Raw genomic sequence first — 14,620 nt, forward strand, 5'->3', positions numbered from 1 at the left:
CCCCCGAGGATGGAAACAGCTGACACATACAATGCTTTTCTACCTCTCCCTTCTCTCTAATAAACCCTCTGTAGCCGCTGCAAAGTTATGCTAAAACAGATAAATACTATTGGACATGTTTAAGATGTGGCCAGTGGCAGTAATAACTCAGCGGTATTAAAGGAGTCTATGGGAAGTCTGTAATATATGTATGTTTTTACTGCTTATTGATTTACTCCTAACCCTGTGCTGACCATAGTAACGACTCCATGCTCCCCACACTACACAGATACACTTCATCTATACAGATAACGTATATTATCGTCACAGCACACACACACACACACACACACAACACACACACACACACACACACACACACACACACACACACCACACACACACCACACACACCACACACACACCACAACTATATTCTCTAGCTAGCCATAAAAATCAATACCACAGAAATAAACGGCACACATCGATCAAAAGCCACTGCATCATAAGCATCAATAATACCACAGAATAGGCCTGTTTGTTTTCGCTGGGTTTGTTTTAGGGGTAAAACTGAGGTAACAGATAATTATTAAGACTTTAGACAACTATAGGTCTAGAGGAGCCTTGCCTTGGGCCATGCCAGCCCACAGCCTGGAACAAACAAAATACCCTCATCACAAAATGATTCCCAGGTTTTGGGCTATACAGTATTTGCTGAGCTAAGACAACACACAGCCAAAATGGCTTCCATGCATGGCTCAGCAGCTCTAATGGGTAAGAGCTACCACATGAGACATGGCATATAAGTGCACACAACTATGAGCTTCATTAACTTCTAATGACAAATGACATTTGAGTGTGTGTGTGTGTTTGGGGGTGGGCGTGTATGTGTGTATGTGTAGGTGTGTTTGGGTGTGTGTGTGTGTAGGTGTGTTTGGGTGTGTGTGTGTGTGTAGGTGTGTTTGGGGTGTGTGTGTGTGTGTAGGTGTGTTTGGGTGTGTGTGGTGTGTAGGTGTGTTTGGGTGTGTGTGGTAGGTAGGTGTGTGTGGGTGTTGTGGGTGTGGTGTGGGTGTGTTGTGTGTAGGTGTGTTTGGTTGTGGTGTGTGTAGGTGTGTGTGTGTGTTTGTAGGTGTGTTGTGTGTAGGTGTGTGTGTGTGTGTGTGTGTAGTGTGTGTAGGTGTGTTTGGGTGTGTGTAGGTGTGTGTGTGTGTGTGGTTGTGTGTGTAGGTGTGTGTGTGTGGTGTGTGTGTGTGTGTGTGTGTGTGTGTGTGTGTGTGTGTGGTGTGTGTGTGTGTAGGTGTGTTTGGGTGTGTGGTGTGTGTGGTGTGTGTGGTAGGTGTGTTTGGTGTGGTGTGTGTGTGTAGGTGTGTTTGGGTGTGTGTGTGTGTGTAGGTGTGTTTGGGTGTGTGTGTGTGTTGTGTGTAGGTGTGTTTTGGGTGTGGTAGTGTGTTGGGTGCGTGTGTGTAAAGCTTAAAGTTAGTGGTATGAAAGATGTGATGGTTATACAGCATGCAGAGGAGTTCAAGCTTTACAGGTCATCTGCAGAGGAAATAAATGGAGAAATAATATGAGAATGAAACAGAGGGGGAGAGATAGAGGAGAAAACGAGAGAGCGAGAGAGCGAGATAGAGGAGAGACGAGAGAGAGATAGAGAAGAGAACGAGAGAGAGATGGAGAACAAGCGTGTGCAAGAGAGATGGGAGGATGAATACCAATGGCTCAGTAACAGGTAGAAGGATGCTTAATGAAGGTAATTTGACAGTTGCCTTCATACTGATGTATAATAATGTATGTAAACATGGAACCACTCACTGACATAGCCCACTCCTCACATTACACTTGCATAAAACAATCCTCCCATGATTATCATTCACAATCATCTGTTGTTCTGTTGAAAACCAGAGGGGGGTGGGGCGGGGGGAGAAACAGAGCCCATTGTAAATAATACAGTGTTGAAACACAATCATCTGTTGTTCTGTTGAAAACCAGAGGAGGGGTGGGGCGGGGGGAGAAACAGAGTTCTGTTGAAAACCAGAGGAGGGTGGGGCGGGGGAGAAACAGAGTCCATTGTAAAATAATACAGTGTTGAAACACAATCATCTGTTGTTCTGTTGAAAACAGAGGAGGGGTGGGGCGGGGGGAGGAACAGAGTTCTGTTGAAAACCAGGGAGGGGTGGGGCGGGGGGGAGGAGAGAACAGAGCCCATTGTAAAATATACAGTGTTGAAACACAAATCATCTGTTGTTCTGTTGAAAACCAGAGGAGGGGTGGGGCGGGGGGAGAAACACTGAGCCCATTGTAAATAATACAGTGTTGAAACACAATCATCTGTTGTTCTGTGAAAAACCGAGGGAGGGGTGGGGCGGGGGAGGAACAGAGCCATTTAAATAATACAGTGTTGAAACACAATCATCTGTTGTTCTGTTGAAAACCAGAGGAGGGGTGGGGCGGGGGGAGGAACAGAGTTCTGTTGAAAACCAGAGGAGGGGTGGGGCGGGGGGAGAAACAGAGCCCATTGTAAATAATGCAGCTTCGAAACGGAAACAGCAGTTGGGGAGCGTGGCCATACTTAATGTGGGTTTAATGTTAAGTATGACATCATTATCATCACTCCACACGTCAACACAGCCCAGCAGCCAATGCGTTTATTGCTGACCACATTTCACAGCTCTTTACTGGGGTGTGAGAGAGTGTGTGTGAGAGAGAGAGTGTTATGGGCTGTCTGATTAAGTCATGTCCATTAGAATCATCACCATTAGACTCCTGATGCTGCACAAATACATTTATGGTGTGTGTGTGTGTTGTGTGTGTGTGTGTGTGTTGTGTGTGTGTGGCAGCGCTGGATACAAGCCTCCCCAGTCAATCATGTCTCCATGAGTAATGGCCGGTGACAAGGTGACCGTCTCCAGGGCTTGCAGGACAGATCAGATGGCCAATTGGCCATGTATAAAATACAGCTGTGACAATGTGTTGTTGGGTGGTACACATATCTAACCCATAAATCACCTGATATTGCCGATACTAAACCAACTATTTATCAAAAAAATAGGACAGGCTGAAAGGATATGTAGAGCTTGAAGTATAACTGAATGGTGCTAAAAACTTTAATCTTTTAACCAAAGGTGTGTTTTCAACTTACACAATATGTGTGTTGTGTGTGTGTGTGTCTATGTATGTACAGTTGAAGTCGGAAGTTTACATACACCTTAGCCAAATACATTTAAACTCAGTTTCACAATTCCTGACATTTAGCCCTAGTAAAAATTGCCTGTCTTAGGTCAGTTGGGATAACCACTTTATTTTAAGAATGTGAAATGTCAGAATATTATTAGAGAGAAATATTTATTTCAGCTTTTATTTCTTTCATCACATTCCCAGTGGGTCAGAAGTTTACATAGACTCAATTAGTATTTGGTAGCAATGCCTTTAAATTGTTTCACTTGGGTCAAACGTTCCGGGTAGCCTTCCACAAGCTTCCCACAATAAGTTGGGTGAATTTTGACCCATTCCTCCTGACAGAGCTGGTGTAACCGAGTCAGGTTTGTAGGCCTCCTTGCTCACCCACACTTTTTCAGTTCTGCCCACACATTTTCTATAGGATTGAGGTCAGGGCTTTGTGATGGCCACTCCAATACCTTAACTTTGTTGTCCTTAAGACATTTTGCCACAACTTTGAAAGTATGCTTGGGGTCATTGTCCATTTGGAAGACCCATTTGCGACCAAGCTTTAACTTCCCGACTGATGTCTTGAGATGTTGCTTCAATATATCCACATCATTTTTCTTCCTCATGATGCCATCTATTTTGTGAAGTGCACCAGTCCCTCCTGCAGCAAAGGACCTACAACATGATGCTGCCAACCATGCTTCATGTTTGGGATGGTGTTCTTCGGCTTGCAAGCCTCCCCTTTTCCCTCCAAACATAACGATGGTCATTATGGCCAAACAGTTATATTTTTGTTTCATCAGACCAGAGGACATTTCTCCAAAAAGTACGATCTTTGTCCCCATGTGCAGTTGCAAACCGTAGTCGTCCTTTTTTATGGCGGTTTTGGAGCAGTGGCTTCTTCCTTGCTGAGCCGCCTTTCAGGTTATGTCGATATAGGACTCGTTTTACTGTGGATATAGATACTTTGTACCCGTTTCCTCCAGCATCTTCACAAGGTCCTTTGCTGTTGTTCTGGGATTGATTTGCACTTTTCGCACCAAAGTACGTTCATCTCTAGGAGACAGAACGCGTCTCCTTCCTGAGCGGTATGACAGCTGCGTGGTCCCATGGTGTTTATACTTGCCTACTATTGTTTGTACAGATGAACGGGGTACCTTCAGGCGTTTAGAAATTGCTCCCAAGGATGAACCAGACTTGTGGAGGTCTACGATATTTCTTCTGAGGTCTTGGCTGATTTATTTTGATTTTCCCATGATGTCAAGCAAAGAGGCACTGAGTTTGAAGGTAGGCCTTGAAATACATCCAAAAGGTACACGTCCTATTGACTCAAATTATGTCAATTAGCCTTTCAGAAGCTTCTAAAGCCATGCCATAATTTTCTGGAATTTTCCAAGCTGTTTAAAGGCAGAGTCAACTTAGTGTATGCAAACTTCTAACCCACTGGAATTGTGATACAGTGAATTATAATTGGAAAAATTACTTGTGTCATGCACAAAGTAGATGTCCTAACCGACTTGACAAAACTAGAGTTTGTTAACAAGAAATTTGTGGAGTGTTTTAAAAAACGAGTTTTAATGACTCCAACCTAAGTGTATGTAAACTTCCGACTTCAGCTGTATGTATGTATGGTCTGGGAGGCATGGGTCAGGACTTAGCGGTAAATGTGGGCTGACAGCCGTGTCAATGCCAACAGTCTGGAATGTTCTGGAATCCTCGTCCTCAACGCATAGCAGATGTCTCTGGAGCACAGTGCTTCCTTCTACCCAGCCATCCATTAGAGGAGGATCAGTGTTTGTGTGTGTGAGAGAGTGTGTATGTATGTATTGTATATGTATGTGTGTGTGTGCGTTCCTGCATGTGTGTACATGTGTTGTTGCAGGGATACAGAGTGCTGTTGTGGCTGTAAATCATCTGTGTAATCACTAACTAAGGTTTGGTGGCTTTTAAGCTCTTAGTTATTCAGATAGACCAGAAACACCCTGTATAGAATACCAACTATATTTAGCATCTTAGTGAACTGATAATTGGTATACTTAAAAGATCCCTCCAGATGAAGTTTGCGTCACTATTACGACTTAATTCCTGTCCTAGTTCCACCCTCAACACCGACATATGGCTCCTTATAAATATTGATTAATCGGGTGTGCATATCTCCACCTTCCTCCGTGTGCACAGCCCATACGGTCTCTGGCACTCATACGGTCTCCGGCAAATTGTAAACACACCAAAAAGCCAGGTTCAGGGTAGCTTTGCTAATCGCTAACTTATGGAGCACAGCACAGCTAGGTCGGTAGGACAAGGCGGAGGACCATCCACTCTCCCCCCACATCTTCTGCAATGGAATTGAATGATCAAAGATGAATAGAGAGATCAGTGGTAATATTGGAGTTTTACCGTTGAAGCTAGAGGCTAGCTAACCTACTCCCTGGACCAATAAAGCTAGCTAGCTAGCTAGGTAGCTACCGGTAACTATTAGCAACTGTAGATAATTGTTTCCGATGTTGTTTCAAGGATAAGAGTATCTGTAACTATGCTAGCTACCTTTCATCAGTTTTTTGTTAACCTCATTATCTGAAGTGAAAATGTTAGGTAGTTCGCTAGCTACTGTACACAAAATCTGGCTAGCTAACTAAACAACAGTTGGAACGACCAAGCTGTCATGTTTACAAGTATACACACTAGCTGGCTACTCGATGACCAATATAACAGCTGGCCACAAAGCTTTTTGTTGGGAGCCAATATTGCTTTTATGAGTGATGGAGACTAGCTAGAATGTAGACCAATACTTTTATAGCAATATAGCTAGCTACTAATACAATAGCCCAACTTATTGCACACTGTTTTGATGAGCCGGTTAGAACAAGGCCATCACTAGGTCAAATTATAAACCATACGCCGTACCAAATTGGAGTCCACTTGTGGTAAATTCAATTAATTGGACATGATTTGGAAAGGCACACACCTGTCTATATAAGGTCCCACAGTTGACAGTGCATGTTAGATCAAAAACCAAGCCACGAGGTTGAAGGAATTGTCTGGAGAGCTCCGAGACAGGATTGTGTCAAGGCACAGATCTGAAGATGTCTGCAGCATTGAAGGTCCTCAAGAACATTGTGGCCTCCATCATTCTTAAATGGAAGAAGCTTGGAATCACCAAGACTCTTCCTAGAGCTGGCCTCCTGGCCAAACTAAGCAACCGGGGGAGAAGGGCCTAGGTCAGAGAGGTGACCAAGAACCCGATGGTCACTCTGACAGTGCTCCAGAGGTTCTCTGTGGAAATGCAAGAACCTTTCAGAAGGACAACCATCTCTGCTGCACTCCACCAATTAGGCCTTTATGGTAGAGCGATCAGATGGAAGCCACTCAGTAAAAGGCACATGACAGCCCGCTTGGAGTTTGGCAAAAGGCACCTAAAGACTCTCAGACCATGACAAACAAGATTCTCTGGTCTGATGAAACCAAGATTTAACTCTTTGGCCTGAATGTTAAACGTCACATCTGGTGGAAACCTGGCACCATCCCTATGGTGAAGCATGGTGGTGGCAGCATTATGCTGTGGGGATGTTTTTCAGCGGCAGGGACTGGGAGACTAGTCAGGATCCTTGATGAAAACCTGCTCCAGAGTGCTCAGGACCTCAGACTGGGGTGAAGGTTCACCTTCCAACGGGACAATGACCCTAAGCAGGAGTGGCTTCGGGACAATTCTCTGAATGTCCTTGAGTGGCCAAACATCTCTGGAGAGAGCTGAAAATAGCAGCGATGCTCCCCATCCAACCGGACAGAGCATGAGAGGATCTGCAGAGAAGAATTGGAGAAACTCACCAAACACAGGTGTGCCAAGCTTGTAGCATCATACCCAAGAAGACTCGAGGCTGTAATCGCTGCCAAAGGTGCCTCAACAAAGTACTGAGGAAAGGGTCTGAATACTTATGTAAATGTTTTTTTTTATACATTTGAAAAAACCCAATTTAATACATTTTAGAATAAGTCTGTAACGTAACAAAATGTGGAAAAAGTGAAAGGGTCTGAATACTTTCCGAATGCACTCTATATACATTTTAAATACATTCCGTACTATACAGTTGAAGTCAGAAGTTTACATACACCTTAGCCAAATACATTTAAACTCAGTTTTCACAATTCCTGACATTTAATCCTAGTAAAAATTCAGGCAAAAATGTGTTACATTTAGCCCTGGTCTCCCCTAATTTAGGGAATTCTTGCAGATAAATGTGGCGCCGGAGAGCCATTATCTTTACGCTGTACCACTCAGAAGGGGGTATGTGGTGTAGATGTGTCCCACACTATCTACGGAGGTGGTTTGTGAGAGAGAGATTTAAATCTATATCAGTCTCTTTACACTACTAAAATGTGTTTCCTGGAACTTGTATGATGTCAAACTAGTGTAGTGTAAAAAGGCCCTTGAGATTAGTTTACTGATTTCTTTGGTAAGGGAGTGAGTGGCAAGTTTTTCTCTCTCTCTCTTTCAGAGCTGGGGGCTGTGTTACTGGGTTCAAACCGTCCTGGTAAGAAATTTGTGGGGAACACCATTCTGGGAAAAGAGGCCTTGGATGCCGCCAGAAGCACTGCCCCATGTGAGAAGGGAGAAGGAGATGTCTGCGGGAGGAAGGTCACTCTGGTGGACAGTCCAGGCTGGTGGAAGGAATTTCATTTGTCTGATACGGCTGCACTTGTTAAAGATGGACTGCAGCACAGTGTGTCTCTATGCCCACCCTGGACCCCATGCATTCATCCTTGTGGTTGAGGTGGACTTGCCATTCACTGATGTCTACAGAAGATTAGTGGAGAGAAAGTGTGCAAAGCTGTCAAGGCAAATGATGGTTTTGTTCAAAAAATGTTGGTTACTACATGTTTCCATATGTGTTATTTCATAGTTTTGATGCCTTCACTATTATTCTACAATGTCCAAACTTTTGACTGGTACTGCATATTTTGGCTATATTGAAGCGTTACGGTTCTAGTTCGAGGAAATAGCTGCTTGGTGTTATGCTTTCCTGAATAACTGGGCCTGCTGGGAGCATAGACCTATGTAGTCACACTATATAGGACGACTAAGGAGAATGATGATCGGCAACACACAGTGCATCAGTATGCGAAATAGACTACAGCCAGACTGGCCTACTACTGTGCATTTCTAACTACTGTGCATTTCTAGAATGTCGAGAGTAGACCCACAACTGATCCAAATGGAATGAAACATTCAAATAACAGGGCTTTCATTATTTAAATGACATTTTCAGCTGCGTGTCCTCACACTATTATTTTAAGCACATTGATTTTTCACTGCTACGCAGACGATACACAACTTTGCATTTCTCTCACCAGGGGATTTTATCTCCACGGATAAATTATTAGACTGTATTAGTGACTTAAATACTTGGATGGCTCACAACTCCCTCCAGCTAAATCAAGACAAGACTGAGGTACCTATTGTTGGAGACAAAGCACAGAGAGAGAATCTAGTTGCACATTTTAATTTACGGGCAACACAGATAAAACACAAGGTAAAAAACCTAGGTGTTATTTTAGATTCTAAACTAAATTTCAAATCACACATTAGGAATGTGAACAAAATAGTTTTTATAATATATATTTTTTTTAAAGTGTGGCAGTTTCTCTCTCAGGCTGATACAGAGAGACTCATCCATGCTTTTATTACAAGCAGACTTGACTATTGTAATGCTCTCCTGTCTGGTCTACCCAAGAAAGCCATTGGTCAACTGCAAAACATACAGAATGCTCCAGCACGGGTACTGACCAAGACCAGATGGAGAGCACACATTAGACCGGTTTTAAGGTCTCTGCACTGGCTGCTTGTGAGTTAAAAAATACATTTTAAGATTATACCATTGGTTTTTAAATAAATCCAAGATCGTGCACCCCATACATGTCAGACATGCTTTTAAGTTATGTACCCTGTAGGTTCCTCAGGTCTTCTGGCACTGGCCTTTTAACTATACTAGGACCAAGCCTAGGACAAAGAGGCATGGACAGGCAGCCTTTAGTTATGTCCTCAGCCTCTGGAATAGCCTGCCAGAGAACGTGACAGGGTTTGAAACTGTGGAAAACCAGTATGAGGGTTTGTGCACAGGCTAGAATGGAAGGCGGCCAGTACGTGGGAGAGAAAATATCTGTAGAGTTCAAAAGGTACCACGAAAAGCCCTCAAAACCATGAAAAGGAATAACCCAAGGAGGCCAAGATGCAAACATAGTATAATTAATTTAATCCATCCTCAAAAATACATAAAAAGTGAAAGTGCTAATGAAAATAAAAAAGGAACAGAGCATATGTGTCGGCCTCATGCCTTCATCAGTGCCGTGCAAACAAATTAAGAAGACACGTACTTAAGGCACCTGCTGTGCGTAACAGGCATAACAGGTGCAAGCAGATCGTTAGAGACTGGCGAATAGGGAGTCAATTAATATTAACAAGGAATATATAGAAGAATATAAAAAAATAGACAATTCGTATGTCACATATGATTGGAAAGAGAACAGTTTGGCCTACATACCAATATCTGAAGCAATATAAATGAAATACTTGAGTAGGGCCGAAACTGTGTACATATTTAAAATAGATCTTAAAACATCTTTTGAGCTTTGCTTTTCCTCAGGCGTTTTTCCCTGTAAAGCACATTGCATTGCATTCCATGTCTGAAATGTGCTGTATAAATAAAGCTTGATTTGTTTTGATTTGATGCACCTGGCCTCAGGCTATCAGTAGGTTTCCCTGCTAGAGGGGTTATCAGGACTGAATCCTAATGAGTGCTCTGGGTATAAGTGATACTCTGGTACTGCGTGCATGCGTGAGTGCGTGCGTAGCCCTGGTGTGTGATGTCACATAGTGAGAGTTCAAAAGATGACCCTGTGTTTTCCATGGTGCTGCCATGAACACCAGCTATTGTTTGTCTCCCAAGCATTCACCGGTAATTACTCAGCTGAGTTAATTAATGGTTATAATGTACTCACACTGACAAAAAAAAAGCTTGACATTTCTTGGAAAGACATGTAGCCTTTGCCTGCTTCTACCATTAGAGGAAAAAATAAATATTAATTTCTTATTCCGAGGTTCTTCAGAGAGAACTGGTCATTAGTCGCCATATCAAAATGTTGTAGCCACTCAATTAGCTTCCAAAATTACTGAAACTTCACAACCAGAATTTCTGAAAAACCTGGGAACAGGAACCTACTTGGGGTTAATTGTTTCGTGATGAATTGTTATAAAAAGTTAAAAACAAATCAAAACCTACCTGGGGTTCATGACCAGCCTGCGGAAGAAATACGTCCAGGTGATATAGTCCATAGCATCCTGTTTAGAGGTGATGGTCCCTGCAGCGATCTCAGCATTCAGATGGTCTGACAGCACACCCAGGAGACTGAGGAAGAGGTGGAAGTGAAGGAGTGACTTTCCTCCCTTACAATGTTAAATGCACAGAGACCAAGTGAAAAGCTGTAGCAATGGCCTTCACTATGTAGGGTCACCACAAAGCCAAAGGATAGCCTCTCACCTGGACTCAACAGGGAAGGGTTCGTAGAGGAACTTCTTGTAGAAGTCTTTCTTGATGTCGTGAACCAGGATCACAGCTTTGCCCTGGTCGTCATACTGAGGGCGGCCTGCACGGCCCATCATCTGCAGCACGTCTGGAGAGACCACAACACAACTACAGTAACCACAGTCAAAATGGAACAACTACAGGCCTAGGAGAGCTGAACCACTTTCTACAGAACAACTACAACCTACTGTAACTACAGGAGAGATAAACCACACCTACAGAACAACTACAACCTACTGTAACTACAGGAGAGATAAACCACCAAGAGAGAGATTATAGCCTGCACCTATTCAATATGTTTATACCCTGCACTATTCAATACTGTTTATACCTGCACCTATTCATACCTATATACCTGCACCTATTCAACTACCTATTATACTGCACCTATTCAATATGTTTATACCCTGCACCTATTCAATACGTATATACCTGCACCTATTCAATACGTTTTATACCTGCACCTATTTCAATACGTATATACCTGCACCTATTCAATACGTTTATACCTGCACCTATTCAATATGTTTAGTTACCTGTCACCTATTCAACTACGTATATACCTGCACCTATTCAATACGTATTAACCTGCACCTATTCAATACCTAAAGACTGCACCTATTCAATACCTATATACTGCACCTATTATATGTATATACCTACACCTCATTCATACGTTTATACCTGCACCTATCTCGATAGTTTTATACCTGCACACTACTCGATAACGTATATACCTGCACCTATTCAATACGTATATTACCTGCACCTTATTCAATACGTTATACTGCACCATATTCAATACGTATATACCTGCACCTATCTCAATCGTATATACCTGCACTATTCAATACGTTATATACCTGCACCTATTCAATACCTATATACCTGCACCTATCATTCATATACGTATATACCAACTGCACCTAATCTCTAATACCTATTCAATACCTGCACCTATTCAATACATATACCTGCAACCTATTCAATACGATATCCTGCACCTATTCAATACGTATATACCTGCACCTATTCAATTATATCCGCAATATATACGTATTACTGCACTATTCAATACTATACCTGCACCTATTCAATACTTTTATACTCACCTATTCGTACGTATATACCTGCACCGTATTCGATACGTATACTCTGCACCTATTCGATACGTTTATACCTGCAACACTCGATACGTATATACCTGCACTATTCAATACGTATATACCTGCACCTATTCAAACGTATATACCTGCACCTATTCAATACGTATATTACTGCAAACTATTCCCACTATTTACGTATATACCTGCACCTATCAATACGTTTAATACCTGCACTCTATTCAATACGTTATACCTGCACCTATTCAATAACGTTTATACCTGCACTATTCATAGTACCGTTTTATACCTGCACCTATTCGATACGTATATATACCTGCACCTATTCAGATTTCGTATATACCTGCAACTACTCGATACGTATATACTGCAACATTCAATACCGTATTACCTGCACCTATTCGATACGTATATACCTGCAACTATTCAATACGTATTATACCTGCACTACTCGATACGTATAACTCCTGCACTATTCATATGTTTATACCTGCACTATTCAATACGTATATACCTGCAACTATTCAGTACCTATATACCTGCACCTTATTCAATTACGTATATACCTGCAACCTTATCAATACGTATATACCTGCACTATTCAATACGTATATCCTGCACCTATTCAATACGTTTATACCTGCACCTATTCATAGTTATACCTGCACTACTCGATACGTATATACCTGCACTACTCGATACGTATATACCTGATCTATTCGATACGTATATACCTGCACCTATTCATAGACCTATATACCTGCACTATTCAATACCTATATACCTGCATCATATTCAATAACCTATTACCTGCACCTATTCAATACCTATATACCTGCACCTATTCAATACCTATATACCCTGCACCTATTCATACCTATATACCTGCAACTATTCAATACGTATATACTGCACTATTCAATACTATCATACCTGCCACTATCAATACGTATATACCTGCACCTATTCAATACTATATACCGCACTATTCCAACCTTATATCTGCACTATTCAAGTACCTATATACCTGCGCACCTATTCAATACCTATATACCGTTGCACACTATTCAATACCTATATACCTGCACCTATTCAATACCTATATACCTGCACCTATTCAATACCTATATACCTGCACCTATTCAATACCGTTTAATACCTGCACCTATTCAATACGTTTTCCTGCACCTATTCATACGTATATACCTGCACCTATTCAAATACGTATATACCTGCACCTCCCTTCAATACGTTTATACCTGCACCTATTCAATAGTTTATACCTGCACCTATTCATACGTTATATACCTTGCACCTATTCAATACGTATATACCTGCCCTATTATACGTATATACCTGCACCTATTCATACGTAATACCTCACCTATTCAATACGTTTATACCTGCCCTATTCAATACGTTTATACCTGCACCTATTCAATGACGTTTATACCTGCACCTATTCAATACGTATATACCTGCACCTATTCAATACGTTTATACCTGCACCTATTCAAATACGTATATACCTGCACCTATTCAATACTTTATACCTGCACCTATTCAATACGTTATACCTGCACCTATTCAATACGTTTATACCTGCACTATTCAATACGTATATACCTGCACCTCCATATTATACCTGCACTATTCAATACGTTTATACCTCACCTATTCAATATGTAATATACCTGCACCTATTCATATGTATATCCTGCACCTGATCAACTATATATCCCGCAACTATTCCATACTATATACCCGCAACTATTCAATACGTATATACCTGGACCTATCAGGATCCCACCTGGACCTATCAGGGTCCCACCTGGACCTATCAGGATCCCACCTGGACCTATCAGGTCCCCGACCTATCAGGCCACCTGGACCCAAGGGGTCCCACCTGGACCTATCAGGGTCCCACCTGGACCTATCAGGGTCCCACCTGACCTTCAGGTCCACCTGGACCTATCAGGGTCCTACCTGGAATCTTGCAGTTGACAAACAGTTCCTCCACAGTCTTCCTGTCTCTCTCTCGTGTAGTCCAGCGTGGTGCATGCCGATACCAAACGCCAAGTCAGCTTCAGGTTGGACTCCCTCACCGTGGCGATGATGTCTGTCATCTGGTAACATTAACCAATCACAGGCATGAAGCCTCACCTCATCAATCTACGACAGCACAATACCATATCTCGTCGACCAATAGAGACACAGTAAACAGTGTGGACTAGAAGGCACATCCATGACGAAGAAGACATTGTTGCACATGAGCAGGGAGTGGGGTACGGAAGGAGTGGAGAAAAAAATTAAAACAACTGTGGGACAGAGAAAGCAAAACATTTGAGAGGGTTTTTACAGGACGAGGGTACATGTTCACAGAGGAAGGAAGGAAGGAGGGAGGGGGCTAACTGCAGCAGAGGAAGTCATCGAGAGAACGTAGAGGCTAACTCAGGCAGAGAGGGCGGGACTCCCACCTGAGACGGAGGCAGCTAGCGCCAGCCGCCTGTCCACTCAAACCACAGGAGCTCAGGCACTACACAGCCAGTACAGAAACACAAGCAGGGAGCAGCATATAATCACTGGAACAAACACACTGCATGCCAAGTTCAACACACCCAGGGCTAAAAAATACACATACAGTAAATGTCAGGTTCACACCACACACACACACACACACACACACACAAACACACACACACACACACACACACACACACACCACACACAACACACACACACACACACACCACACAGCCTAGGAAATGCGGAGCA

At 42.5% G+C, this 14,620-nt stretch overlaps 1 protein-coding gene across 1 annotated transcript in view; it reads right to left on the bottom strand.

The window, feature by feature from the left end:
• Positions 1–14,620, bottom strand: part of LOC111964613 (activating signal cointegrator 1 complex subunit 3-like) — a 151,769-nt gene that overhangs the window by 14,088 nt on the left and 123,061 nt on the right. Inside the window, 6 exon segments of the mRNA XM_070443795.1 lie at positions 10,419–10,544; positions 10,677–10,829; positions 13,656–13,731; positions 13,832–13,883; positions 13,886–13,923; positions 13,926–13,971. Of these exon segments, the coding sequence (XP_070299896.1) occupies positions 10,419–10,544; positions 10,677–10,829; positions 13,656–13,731; positions 13,832–13,883; positions 13,886–13,923; positions 13,926–13,971 (491 nt within the window).

Source organism: Salvelinus sp. IW2-2015, linkage group LG6.1, assembly GCF_002910315.2.
Source record: "Salvelinus sp. IW2-2015 linkage group LG6.1, ASM291031v2, whole genome shotgun sequence".
Taxonomy (NCBI): Eukaryota; Metazoa; Chordata; class Actinopteri; order Salmoniformes; family Salmonidae; genus Salvelinus; species Salvelinus sp. IW2-2015.